The sequence below is a fragment of the Takifugu rubripes genome, chromosome 2 (genome assembly GCF_901000725.2).
Source record: "Takifugu rubripes chromosome 2, fTakRub1.2, whole genome shotgun sequence".
Lineage (NCBI taxonomy): Eukaryota > Metazoa > Chordata > Actinopteri > Tetraodontiformes > Tetraodontidae > Takifugu > Takifugu rubripes.
Window position 1 is genome coordinate 14,679,641 of NC_042286.1, and position 13,742 is coordinate 14,693,382.

The following is a 13,742-nucleotide window of genomic DNA, read 5'->3' on the forward strand; positions in this document are numbered from 1 at the left end:
AATCTTCTTTTTGCTCAGATATTGTTTTTGCTGGCTTCATCAAATGATTATTTCTGATATTAACATTGAAAATGCTACCGTTTTCCAAATAAAGATTCCGTCTCCGGGCAGCTGAAGGCTACAAAAAGCTGTTTATTCTCTTCATTGCACATCTGTTGCATTTTTATTCATTCATAAAGAAACAACTGCAAAAACGTATGGATTCGCTGTTATTTGGGTGCAAAATGTGATCCATAAATAAAAACAATTGCTTACTTTCTTCATTATCCCACACTGTATGGACAAAAATTTCAAATAATTTAAAAACACCGTTTTGTAAATCTAGCAAACTGAATGCAGATGCAAGACAACTTTCACATCGTTTGTGAGATTTAGTTTTTGAGCCAGTTTATTGTTTCCATCTGCTCCACCTGGTCACCATATTCTGACTGCGTCCATGCAGCCGAAGCCGTCTGCACACATTATTGGGTTCGAGCAGAGGCAAATGTGCTTCATCATTAATATGGTGGAATAACCATTGTAGCTCCTTCAAGGCACTGATGCAGGGCAGCAAGTCTTTGGAGGACTGCCGAGGGCCACTTGCAGTCTCTGGGCCCCTTCAGGTCCAAGTCTGAAGGTCAACCACTGTAAGGCTGGGTCACATCGTTGTACGAGTTTTCCGTCCACGATTTAACATCTGTTTGGCTATTTAGGAGGCTGGCATTGCCAGAGTGGTGTGATTGGTTGTCACCCTCAACCCTTTCAGGTGCCTCCACCCAGCTGCCACTTTCACCATTAACACTTTGTGGTTCTTTGTGCCCTGTTGAACCTGAAGTGCAGCTCCACGCAAGATCTCCACCGGGGCCGACATGATGGTGGTCGCCCCCCCGAGGTTCTACTGGTTGATGATTTGTCCCACAACAGGTCTCAGTCTCCTCCTGCAGCTCAGTGGGATCAGGCACGGCAGGGGTGTCGTCTGTCTCCTGGGGCACCTCGTTGTCCTCATTCTGATGCTCGTCCTGGACAGGGAGGTCTGAGTCAGCAGTTGGAGCGCCACCCTGGCCTGGAAGGGTGGGACGAATGGCTTGGTGGCACATGGGGCACGTCTCTTGCACGTATAACCACTTGCGGAGGCAGTTGCCATGAAAGAAATGTCCACAGTATGTGATCACAGCAGAGCCCATGTCCTGTGAGAAAAGACACACAAAAACATAACTTACTAGTCCCTCCTGGAACTGATAAAAGTGCAAATATTAACACAAATTCAAATCGGGACCTGATCTTTTATTTAAAAAAGAAAGCTCCCAAAGAAGCAAACATGTAACCTCGATTATCAGGATCTGCTTTAAAGCTTAACACTGGAAAAACCTGGTGGAGCAGCAAGGAGACAAACTGCTGTGCTTCACCAGGGGGCGGGGCCTCTCGCCAAGAGGCGGGGCATATCAGCGGGGGCGGGGCTTACATATCAAAACTGGAAAACCTCACTGTAAAGTACCTTGTAAGCACCTTTGTGCCTTTGCTGTCTAGTGCGTACAATTACAATTACAGCAGCGGTGGCAAAAAAGGGCCTCCTCTTTATCTAGTAAGCGCAATGTTCTAGTCATTCAAGCATTTTGCGTGAATCATATCTTGATTCAGATCCATCTTAAACATCAGCCCATTCATGTCAGTGTTCTGTAAAATCTGACTAATCTGAGTTTCTGCTGCTGGTACCTGTCTACCACATAGTCTCGCTCACCTGAAAACAGATGGAACAGACGTCATTGTGCTGCTGCAGCTGGTGGGCTGTGGCTCGGGGGAGGGAGTTGATCTTCTTAGCTGCTTCCTGTCTGAGCAGGAAGCTCTTCCAGCCGGACTGAGCACGTAGCCACACGTTGAAGTAGGAGTGGATGATGATGACGGAAGCGCCCATCCAGCTCCATTCACCAAACAGGGACTCCCAGGCTCCGTAGGCCACCACACAGAGCGCCACCAGGAACTCGAGCACCCTGCTGACGGCGTTTACCCAGTAGATCACCTCGTCCAAGCTTTCGATCGGGTCGGTGCGGAACAGTTCCACCATGAAGAGTGAGTAGATCAGCATAGTGCCTGTAACCTGGGGGGGAAGCAAACCTTTTCATCGACTCGGGAGGACCACAGCATGTTGATGTTGCTCTCACTATTTCAGAACAAGAGAATTAGAATGAGTAAGACTCAGAAAATTCTAATTTACTTCTAAAGGAAATCCCTTTGATGCTTTTACACTCAATAACATTTTACTTATATTACGTCCTCAAACTTTTCCAGCTTCCTTCAAAGTCTGAAAAAGAGGTTCTTACCTGAAGGGAAGTCAGCATGCAGCTAGAAACCAGTATCAGGAGCCAGAAGTCCATGTGGAAGAACTGGGAGATTTTATAAGCCATAAACACAGGAAAAACCAGCAGAAGGAGACACATGCTGAGGCCTCGGAAGTGTTTCCACACACTCCTGAAAGCAGAAACTAATGTTGAGTAAAATAAGAGCGAGGTGAATAAAAGCTCTCTCAGGAACTCCACCTTGAGTTTTACTGAAAGTTTAAAAAGCCCGTTACCTGTTTCGGGACGCACCCAGCGCCAAGAGGACAGGATCGGTTATTTCGATCATTGACTGCAGAGTTGAAGTCACCACGATGAAGAGGATGATACTGAGGAGGAAGGTGCGCTGCAGCGCCTGCATGTCCAGCAGGCCCGTCTGGAGGGCGAGCAGCAGCAACGTGACGCCTTCGGTCATACCTCTGAGGACAAGGACAGAACAGTCCAGCAGTGTTAGCTGTGAAAGGTCAAAGGTCACGACCGTTTAGAAGAAAGCATGCTCCATAAACTCCATCACATAGTTTGCACCTCCCAATGTTTATTTTCTACACAATAAAATTACCGTTTAGCCCCCGTAATGGCAGTAAAACGCTCACTGCGACGTAAACACATAAAATACAGCATTTCTTGTCATTCCATGGGATTCAGTGCGGGTTTGGGCGCCACCTAGTGGACAACAGCACTTTTCAAAGGGAAATTCCCCTTAGGAAAACTCCCTTTGCTTTGGAGTTGGTTTCACCCTCAGAGTTGAAATGGAGCTGTTGGGTTTTTGGTTTTCTTCAGAAAATTCTCTTTAACGCTGTGTAGCAAGTAGAAAGCTGAGGAACCTCGAGAATTACAGGGAAAACAGGTCAAATGAACAAAAAGTGCTAGATGACTGGGCACAAAGGGGTGAAACGGTGGCATTCTAACAGTGTACGTGTCTCACCTGTGCATGACATTTTCATTCTGAACAGCTGCATAGCCTCCCAGGTAGAACTTGCATAGGTTGAGCAGTCCGAGAGCAAGATAGGACACCACGAAGGTCAGGCCCAAGAGAGAGTAGGGGGTGGCACAACACTCAGAGACACTGGGGTTCAAGGGGAGAAAGTGAATCTATAAAGAGATCAATGCATCCAGCAGAGGTGGTGTGAAAAGCACCCACCAACACCTACAGTGGACATCGCACCTTGTGAGCAGGAAGAACAGAATTCCCTGATGGCCTAGCGAGGCATTTCCATCCATGGTGTCTGAGCACAGCTGCACAATGAACAGAACGAACCAGAAGACGCTGAAGAGCACTGGGACGGCAAATTGGTTCCACAGAGAGATTCCCACTGCAAGAAGTCTGTACAACTCAAACACCTGAAAGAAGCCACAAACACAACGTACGTGTTGGAGAAAACCGAAAATAAACTCGAACGGACTCCAAACACTCAAAGAAGTGACTTTCCAGAGAAGAGTACCTCCATGTGCACAAGCTGGGCATACGCCGCCCTCGCCAGACGATAGGGCAGGAAGAGATGTGAGAGCAGGAACACTGTGGTTCCTGCTCCCGTTAGGCCCATGGAGAAGGTGTTGACCGTTAACAGGGTGGCAGGAGGAACGGCGCAAAACCTGGCCAGCAGGGGGAGGATGTGCGCGGAGAACAGCCACACCTTCCTGGTCTTCATGAGGAAGGCACACAGCGTGCTGAGAATAATCTGACCTGCACACCAACGTGACAAGGTCAGACCTTTCTGGTGTGTCCTGTGGCAACGCTTCATCAAAGTGAAGCAACTGGAACAGAATAAACTTTAACAACTGATGATGTTGATTAGAAGCCATCAGGTTTCCACGTTTCTAAGCTTTGAGCAGTTCGAGTCCCAGCGAGATGAACAGCCGGAGGCTCCGACCACATGAGCTTTACACGACGGGCTCCCAGACTGTCTCCTTAAATGGGACTGATTCCAGATATTTCTCAGACATTTCTAACCCTAACCTCGCTCATCCTACAGCTGCCTCACTTTGAACTGCTGCTAGTTTCATTTCTGACATGTGATGCTGATGTTCAGAGAACAGGAAGAGCAGAAAATAGATGCAAATTTCATCTCAAGTCCCTTCACACTCACACATGACAACAAGCTGAACAGGTTATGATCCAGTCCCACCTACAACTGGGAAAACTGGGAAATCATTCTCCATGGAGATATTCAGACAAGCTGGGGTTAACGTTTGCTTCAACGCTGGGGTGGAAATGCTCAGAATTATAACCGACATGTTCAAAGGATGCAGCTCTGCCACTGCCGACTCGTTCAGGGGAAGGTTTGAGCTCCAGACTCACTGGTCATTGCAGAAACAAATCTGTTGAAGGCCAGAGAATCGAGGTACACCGGTCCTTCATAACCATACTGCAGCTCCTCACGCACATAATCCCTGTAAGATAAGCAGAAAACATGTATCCTAAGTTTAGAGTGTTGGTACCAGACCCGAGGCCTGAACAGCACACAGCACCAGTGAGTGAGCAGGACCAGACTGGGTGGTTTCTAAGAGGTCCGGCCATCCGCAACAGCTCAGTCTTTAATAAAAGACGTTTATTAAAGAAGAAAAAGAAGGAAAGGCTAAGCTAGCTCAGGCCTCTCACTGGAGTATTTGCATGGTTTCCTTAAAGTGGTCCAGGTTCCTCCCACAGTCAAACAACATGCACATTAGGTTGACTGGAGATGTTAAACCATTAGACAGCCCCCAGTCCTGAGGAGACTTCCACCCTTCTTTCATTTGGCTCCATGCAAATAAACCGTGGACGGCCTGGTTTTTCCACAACAGTAGTGGTGCTTAAAGGTGCTTAAAAGACTCAATGACAGAGGAAGGAGCAGCAGGCGGCAAATGAGACAAGTGATCTGAGCACAAAGAGTCTGGAGACCTAGTAATCCTGGTGTCAGTAGCAGTAACCAAATGAGGGCAACTTACTTGGAAATCTGATGCCCCATGTAGAGCAGAAGGGCAGCAAGGACGTGAAGGTAAAGCGTCACAATGTGTCTGAGCGGGAGGGTCAACACGACCACGTTCACCAGGTGACCTGAAACAGAAAGTTACACTTCACCTGTTGGCTCACGAACGCGCTCACGGCACCCACGAGACTGAACACTATTTCTGAGGAGCAAACCAGATCAAACCTGTTCTGCAAGAAGACACAGGCAACATGTCCTGCATCAAACAGTGTTAGAATAATGTACATTTGCTTTTAGAGCCTACCTTTAATTCTACCATTTGTCTAATGAATTTAGTTCTACTGAATAGATATTGTTTTGAGATAACCATTAGTTTCGATCTGATCTGATTCAAACTGAATTGACAGATTTCTAGTCTCTTGATTCTGATATTTTAAGGTCTAACAGACTGAAGAAGCATGGCTGGAGGCAGGGTAGTGGTGTGAAGAGTGATTAATCCCGACAAATGAACAGGCGTGCTTGAGGTTTTCAGCTCATCCTGAAACTAATCTGAGCTCTTCTGGAGCAGATTTAGCCCAAACTGAGAGCTCAGGTTTTGGATTAACAACCCCGAACCATGACAGCGTGCATCCAGACACAGACGACTTCTCTTTGAAAGAAACTAGTGATGAGGAAACCGACGGAAACACACCACAGCTCTGATTCTGGGGGCACGTGTGAACACTCACCTATGTAGTACAGGTTCCAGATCAGGTATTTGTACTTGAAGAGCATGTCTTCGTTCTTGGCTTTGAGGCGATCAGTCAAACCCTCAATGTCACATTTGTAGAGCAGGTCCAGCACCAGGATGCTGGGCACCCTGAGGGCAACGTTGGCCACTTCCTCCAGACGGGGCATCTTCGGCTTTGATGCTTTGATGGGAGCTCCGCTCGGCTGTCACGTGCTCACTGTTTTTCGCCTCATCTGAAAATTCAACACGAACTCGGGTGATTAAGCTACCCGGGCCGCCATTTAGCTGCTCGTCCACGAGCTGGCGTCCGAGTTAAGGCATCGCCTAGTAAGAGGCTGGTTTGAGATCCCGTGCCCGGGTCGAGGCAGGGCAAGACCCGGGAGGAGCAGCGAGAGACGGTGGACTCACCGTGCGGAGGGACGCACGCAGGCCGGCGGGCGCAGCTAGCAGCTGCTGCCTGTTAGCTTCCACAGCGAACAGCAACATGTTTCATGTCGCGACGCGCCAGTTTCTCGGTTCATTCGGTGGCCACCTTTCGAGGAAAGCTAGAAAGAGTCCTTGTAAGGAATCAGAAGGAAATGTTAGTTAAGTTAAAGGCTAGAAGGGCATCAAAATGAGCCCAATGCAATGTTATGATTCACTCTCGCGGCCATTTCCGGTCACGTGCCGCGCGAATTTGCACCAATCAGCATCAAGTATCCTCGATTTCAAATTAAAAGTATATTTTAGGACGAGGGAGAATTAATCTAATTTTTGAGATTCTATCATAAACATAACGCACAGAACAAACTTAAGTCCAGATTGAGACAATGTCTCGTTGTCCTGTTGCACCTCTCAGAAGGACATGACTCTTGGACTTGAGTCTTGGACTTCCTTTCTGTGGTAATCCTGTTGTCTTCCCGCACATCCCATGTCAGCACTCAGGACTAAGTAAACACGTCTGGGCTTTACTTGAGGCCATCTTGCATTGCTACGTTATTACTTTTACCAGCTGGCAACGTGAGGGGAGCTCACATCTCGGGAACATCTAAAAACACACCAAAAACGCTCATTGTAGCTGGTTATTATGTTCACATTCACGAGGTTGACCTTGCTTGAGTTTCTGCTTTGGGAACACAGTAAAATGGAGGCAACCTGTTCCATCGGAAGGTCGGTGAATCCCGGAGAGATTGTGTCCAAATCCAGAGCAGAGAGATTTGCAGCTTTCGGGTCATAGTTGTACCTGTTGTAAAGGATATCCTGGCAGGTGGCGTCAGAGCGACCGTTTAACCTGAACCACAGGATGCACCTGTCACATGTTCAAGCTAAGTGGGAACTCTCCAAGACACCAGGAGAACAGACACTAAATATCAAGTCTCAATCCAATCAAGCACATTTGTGGCACAAATCAGAGATTCTGAACAAAATCCAATTATTGTTGCTCCGAATGGACATTTTTCTAAAACTGTCAGCAGTTCTCTTCAAAAGAAAGCTACATTGCATTAAGTTCCAGTATGTGGGTCTAAACACACTTTTTCCATGGTACCGAGGGAGGATTTTTGAGAGGGAGGGAGGGGAGGTGGCATTGAGGACAGGGAGGAGGGATGTGGATGGATTTCTGGCCCTCTTGGATCTACATAAGCTGCTCCAGGAGGGTTTTCTCTCTACTCTGCAGCAGTAGACAAAGAAGATGGACAAGTCCTGCTTTTTGGCTGCAGTGCTCCTCCTTGGAGGGTTTGTGGACACGGCGTTGATGGTCGACGCCTCGACGGAGAGCTTTTTAACCTTGACCACCGTGACGACCGCCGCCACAGCCGAGGCTGTGACGGCGCAGCACGAGACAGACGCGCCGACTCCGACGGCGGCTCCCAGTAAATCGACCAGCAGCAGCGGCAGAGCCAAGCAGCAGGACAGCACAGAGGAGGACAGCGGAGAAGATGAGAAGACTCAGCTGGGTAAGGAGGGTTTGACATGGTTCATCCTTTTAAATCCACATTCAACTCAGTTTTCATGCGTCTTATCATGGAAGCCTGTTGCTGCAGGAGAACCAGGGCTTGTTCGGAAAAGTCCCCGTTCTTCTCTGCAGCCTTTATGGTCTTCACATTAGATCAAAATCACTGGATGAAGGTGCTGTTATTTGTCTCTGCTCCACAGACAACACGAAACGCATTCCTCACGAGAGATTGTGTGTGTTTGAGATCCAGGAGCCGGCGTGAGATGCAGAACCCAGGGCTGAAAACGAGGCTATTTCTTCATTTCCCCCTGAAAATTTAACCCTTAACACTCCTGACAAACACTCGCCAGTCTTCACTTTCTTTGGTTCTCAAGATGCGGCTGTGAACATAAAACACAACCTTTGACCTGGTCCTGCCCACATGAGGGGTGTTTGGGGTTAATGGGCCGTCCCGGCCTCTTCCCAGCAGAACAGTCTGCAGCTGGAACTCTTGGCTCTGGAGCTTTGGGCTTGGATTACACCCAACGCCTGCTCACATTCTGCAGTGTTTGAAAAGGGGCCTCCAAAACCCCCCTGAACTTATAGGAGCGATTCCAAATAACTTGAACTGTTATTACGCCAGACGTGTATTTGTTTTGCTTACTCAGAGAAACCGAGTGATGCGTCTCCAGCTCCTCCAGACAAGCACAGACATGAAACCAGAGAAGATTCGATCTGAGTTATTTGTCTTTTGCTTCCAGAGTGTCCTCCCCTCGGCCTGGAGTCTCTGCGGGTCGATGACAGCCAGATTCAAGCCTCCTCCTACCAGCGGATGGGTTTAGGTCCGCACAGAGGGAGGCTGAATATCCAGGTTAGAAACCAGCCAGGCAGCGTGAAGCAGCACTAGAAATATCAGTTCTGGGGTGACAGGCGTGCAGGAGCCTCCTCCATCTATGAACCAAACACCACCAAACCCTTCTCTGCACCCTGTCCTTTCAGTCTGGCATTGAAGACGGGGACATGTACGACGGGGCCTGGTGCGCCATGCACCGGGACCAGCACCAGTGGCTGGAGGTGGACGCCCTCCACCTCACCCGCTTCACCGGAGTCATCCTGCAGGGCCGGAACTCCATCTGGAGGTTTGGTAGTGTCCACGTTAAAATCTGGAGCTCGTGGAATCTTTTTCACTGCATTGAAGTGAACGAACGTCTGATTTCTCCGCCCTCTTGGTCTTCATGGTAGTTGGGATTGGGTCACCACCTACAAAGTCCAGCTGAGCAACGATTCTGTGACCTGGAGCAGCTGCATGAACGGGACTCAAGAAGCAGTAAGAATGCCTGTTCTACCCTCGGCATGAAAACCAGAGTGGATCCTTGAACTGAATCTGTTTTCTTCTCCGCTGGCTTTAATCAGGAGTCCTATTTTCCATCCTGCTTCTCTGTCAGGCTGAAGCTAACTGCTAATGTCAGCGTTCTAGCTGACTTGTTTTAATTCCTAAAATGACTGCGATGCCACTAGGAGCGATCATTTTAATGCCCCTCTGCTGCTTAAATGTTTCACATTGAATTATACAGATCTTTGAAGGGAACCAGAATCCAGAGATCCCGGTCCTGGGGCGGCTTCCTGTTCCCACCGTCGCCCGTTTCATCCGCATCAACCCTCAGTCTTGGTACCCCAACGGCACCGTCTGCCTCAGAGCGGAGGTCCTCGGCTGCCGTGTTGATGGCACGTTTCATGGTTCACTGTACATTTCAAGCGTTGACTCTGACTCCATATTTCGCTGACTCGGCAACAATTCCTCCAGGCCACCGTAAACACAAATCTATGGTGGCGTTTGTTTGTAGATCCAGCCAACCGCTTGGACTCAGAGGGAGACACCGTCTCCCCGGACTCCCTGGACTCCCTGGACTTCAGGCACCATAACTACACAGAGATGAGGAAGGTGGGTGTGGTGCAAACGTCTGCTTCCTCAGCACGGTGGCGGCTTTCGCTCAAAATGTAACGGACGTAACCCTTTGAAGTGGTACTCAAGCTCGTCTCTTTAAAAGCTCATGAGGTCCGTGGCCGAGGAGTGTCCCGACATCACACACATCTACACCATCGGGAAGAGCTACTTGGGCCTCAAACTGTACGTCATGGTGATCTCGGACAACCCCACAAAACACGAGCTGGGTGAGCGCTTAGCCTTTACTGTCCAGCCGGAGGGTTCGTCTGTTCCACACAGTTTGTCCTGCTTCTTAACTGGAAACCAGTCAGCGGGGTTTCCGCTGGCTTTTCTCGGCAGCAGCCCCCCACCGAGGGCTGGAGGAGGCCTCTCTTGTGTAAACACACTGATAGCTGGGTGAAATGAGAGCCACTGGACTGGGTTGCTCTGTCTGCACATGCAGTGTTTCTGGAGCCACACAGCAGCTGCTCTTGTTCAAAATTTAATTAAGTGCAGCTTTTCTTATCGGGAAAACCACACAGACATTGTGGAACTGGCTCGCTCCCAAGAGAATCTGGGTTATGAACATGAATAATCTCACACTTAAACCCTTCGAACATCCACCCTTTGCATGGTTTCTTACTGGTTAGAGACAAACGTGCTGCCTCATCAAAACTGCGCACCGATCAGGAATGTCTGCTGCTGAGTGTGTCCGGCTCCTCCACCATCACTGGCGGAGTGTCGCCGCCTCTCACTGTTGCCCAACAGGGACTGAAAAGGATCCAAATGTGCTTCGGTCTTGATCTGTGATGATGCAGCGTGTTCTCGCTCACGCTGACCCACATTGACTCGAAATGTTCCCTTTGGCAGGAGAGCCAGAGTTTCGCTACGTGGCAGGGATGCACGGCAACGAGGTGCTCGGCCGAGAGCTGGTCCTCAACCTCATGCAGTACCTGTGCAAAGAATACAAAAAGGGCAACCGGCGTGTTGTCCGGCTGGTGACCGAGACGCGAATCCACCTCCTGCCGTCCATGAACCCTGACGGCTATGAAAGTGCTTATGAGAAGGTGCGTTTGAGGAGAAAAAACGGAAATCCTCCCTTTTATAAAACGGGGCCTCTGTCACGCGCTTGAGTTGCACAAATTGGACCCAGATGCAGCCTCTCAAAGCTGCCGTGGGTCAGTAAAAATGACAGGAAAGAGAGGCTGTAAGGGGTCGGAGTCATAAAAAAGCCCATTCAAAACAGAAGAAAAAGGGAGAAAAGTTTCATGTAAATAAAGGGAAGAGAAGTTTCAGTGAACGGTATGAATTTGCTTTTATTGAAATACCCTGCAGGGCTCAGAACTGGCCGGATGGGCTGAGGGTCGCTACACCGTCGAAGGGATCGACCTGAACCACAACTTTCCAGACCTGAACAATATCATGTGGCAGGCTCAGGAGAAGGCAGGAGACGCTACCAAAGTCGCCAACCACTACATCCCCATGCCAGAATACTACACCGAAGAAGATGCGACGGTAAGAGGACTGACGACGATTTTAGATTAATTGGTCAGAGAAACTCGATATGAATGAAATCCGCGTTTACCGCCACCTCGTGGTGGACTCTGGAATTACACCGATAGACGTCTGACTTCAACAGGAATTTAAATCCATTTTAAATGCTGGAAACAAGAGAATCGCGTCACATATCTACAAATATGTGAACTGTCTGACTCCAAACGGTGAAATGGTTCTGAATGTCTGCTGTCAGAGTTCTTACAGCCGGTTTCTGGTTCAAATTTAGGTCACTGACGCAGAGGGTTGGAAATACTGTGGAGACATTTTTATCGAAGAGAAAATGTTTTCAAACCTCTAATTACAAGACGATATCAAAGCCAAGCGTGTGCGTGTGCGTGTGCGCGCTCGCGCCTTTTCTCCTGGAAAGTCAAACTTGTAGGCTGCACATTCTTCCTTTCCTTCTTCTGGAAAGTAGAAAAACGAATGTCGGAAGGTTTCCTGTGCATCTCGACCGCTGTAAACGACGCTGTAAACGACCTTTGAGCAGATCAAAGTGTTGTTGACATAAATCTGAACGTTAAAGGCTAAATCTAAAATTTGAAGCCACAGATTCCATAAACCGGAAGCTGAAACGGTGAGAAAATGGTTGTGATCAGCTTTGTCTGTGCATAACGGCGCCGGCTCCGTGACTCTGGCCCCAGGTCGCCCCAGAGACCCGAGCGGTCATCAACTGGATGCAGGAGATTCCCTTCGTGCTCAGCGCCAACCTGCACGGGGGGGAGCTGGTGGTCACGTACCCGTACGACTGCACCCGGGACTGGGCCCCACAGGAGGACACCCCCACGGCGGACAACGCTTTCTTCCGCTGGCTGGCCACCGTCTACGCCTCCACCAACCTGGTGATGTCCAACCCCAACCGGCGCCATTGCCACTACGAGGATTTCCAGCGGCACCACAACATCATCAACGGGGGAGCCTGGCACACCGTCCCCGGCAGTGAGCCTCACATCCCCGAATCTGACAAATGCTCCTTACTTTAGCATTTCTGATGTTGTAGAGGTCAAGATTTACACCTGCCGCTGCTCTATCTACTAATCTGGCAGAAAGAGAATCGAACATACGTTGTGAGCAGTTTGTATGGCACATTAGAATATGGCAACATGAACTATTGCTGGTTAAAGGTGTTAATGGTGACGTGGGTCCGCCTCCGCTCAGGAGCCCACGGTAACATGTTTTTTCCACGTTTATCACTCGTCAGACATAAATTCTGATGAATCTATTGGTGCGATTCCTCCGTTCACCCACAGGCATGAACGACTTCAGCTACCTGCACCACAACTGCTTCGAGGTGACGGTGGAGCTGTCCTGTGACAAGTTCCCTCACGCCAGCGAGCTGCCCATCGAGTGGGAGAACAACAAGGAGTCCCTGCTGGTCTACATGGAGCAGGTCGGTCCGATCTCGGCCTGGCCGAGTGGAGCAGGAACACGTCGTTGGCTTTTCCACACGGTTTCAGCCTCTCCGCCGTCTCTCAGGTTCACAGAGGCATCAAAGGTGTGATCAGAGACAAGGTGACCAAAAAGGGGATCCCTGATGCCATCGTCAAGGTGGAGGACCACAGCCACGACATCCGGTCAGGTGAGCAGCTCCATTCTGCTCGTTTTTTAAATTGACAACACCTGAACGGGAATTGTGAAGCTTCTTGAACGGCATTCTGGGAAATGAGGTTTATCATCCCGGTTTCAACATTTGTGGAAAGACGAGGTGTTGTTTGCTGTGCTCCCAGCTGCTGACGGGGACTACTGGCGGCTGCTGAACCCAGGCGAGTACAAGGTGGTGGTCTGGGCGGAGGGGTACTTCCCATCCATGCGTCGGTGCCAGGTGGGCGTGGAGCCACGGCCAATGATCTGCGACTTCACATTGACCCAAACACCCATCGAGAGGCTGAAAGAGATCCGGGCTAGTGGAGGAAAGGTCCCTCAGGACCTGCAGCTGCGTCTCCGCGCTCTGAGGCTCCGTAAGCTTCGGGCCAGCACCAAAGCCATCAACCGCCGCAGGGAGCAGCAGCAGCAGGCCCGGAGGGCCCGGAGGGCCCGGTCGACCGGAGCCAGGAGAGCATGAGCACAGATGGGACGGGATGGTGGTGACCTCTGGGAACAGCAGCAGGGTCCAGTGAAATATTAAAGCAACGTTACGGGACGTTTGCCCGTCTTTAAATCTTTTCAGCATCGTCTGTGAGACCGTGTGTGTGCTAACAAAAGAAAGTCACTTTACTGAAGCCTCCAGGATGGATGCAGGTTGCAGGACAGACACAAAGGCTCTTTTATATCCAATATTGTTCGCTGCTTATCAGTGAGGAGACCCACTTGGAAGTGTGTCAGCTGGTCTGATATGGGACCTTTCTGTCCTCAAACGTCTCTTCTTTTGTGTGAGCAGGCCCATAAACGCTCAGATCAACATCAT

General features: G+C 49.6%; 2 protein-coding genes across 2 annotated transcripts; one reads left to right on the forward strand and one right to left on the reverse strand.

Moving 5' to 3' along the window:
- Window positions 1-112: 112 nt before the first annotated feature.
- On the reverse strand, window positions 113-6,630 carry LOC101062733 (RING finger protein 145). Its single transcript, XM_011619836.2, has 11 exons — window positions 6,357-6,630; window positions 5,947-6,181; window positions 5,238-5,346; window positions 4,612-4,703; window positions 3,755-3,996; window positions 3,478-3,653; window positions 3,238-3,378; window positions 2,549-2,731; window positions 2,298-2,445; window positions 1,718-2,074; window positions 113-1,166 (listed from the first exon to the last, which is right to left on the reverse strand). Exons 2-11 carry the CDS (start codon window positions 6,113-6,115, stop codon window positions 618-620), a joined length of 2,166 nt encoding a protein of 721 aa, XP_011618138.1. The 5' UTR covers window positions 6,116-6,181; window positions 6,357-6,630; the 3' UTR covers window positions 113-617.
- Window positions 6,631-7,555: 925 nt separating this feature from the next.
- On the forward strand, window positions 7,556-13,738 carry cpxm1a (carboxypeptidase X (M14 family), member 1a). Its single transcript, XM_011619835.2, has 13 exons — window positions 7,556-7,882; window positions 8,622-8,731; window positions 8,860-8,999; window positions 9,103-9,187; window positions 9,435-9,585; window positions 9,705-9,802; window positions 9,909-10,032; window positions 10,655-10,851; window positions 11,120-11,299; window positions 11,983-12,277; window positions 12,589-12,728; window positions 12,815-12,917; window positions 13,066-13,738. Exons 1-13 carry the CDS (start codon window positions 7,618-7,620, stop codon window positions 13,398-13,400), a joined length of 2,223 nt encoding a protein of 740 aa, XP_011618137.1. The 5' UTR covers window positions 7,556-7,617; the 3' UTR covers window positions 13,401-13,738.
- The last annotated feature ends 4 nt before the right edge of the window (window positions 13,739-13,742 follow it).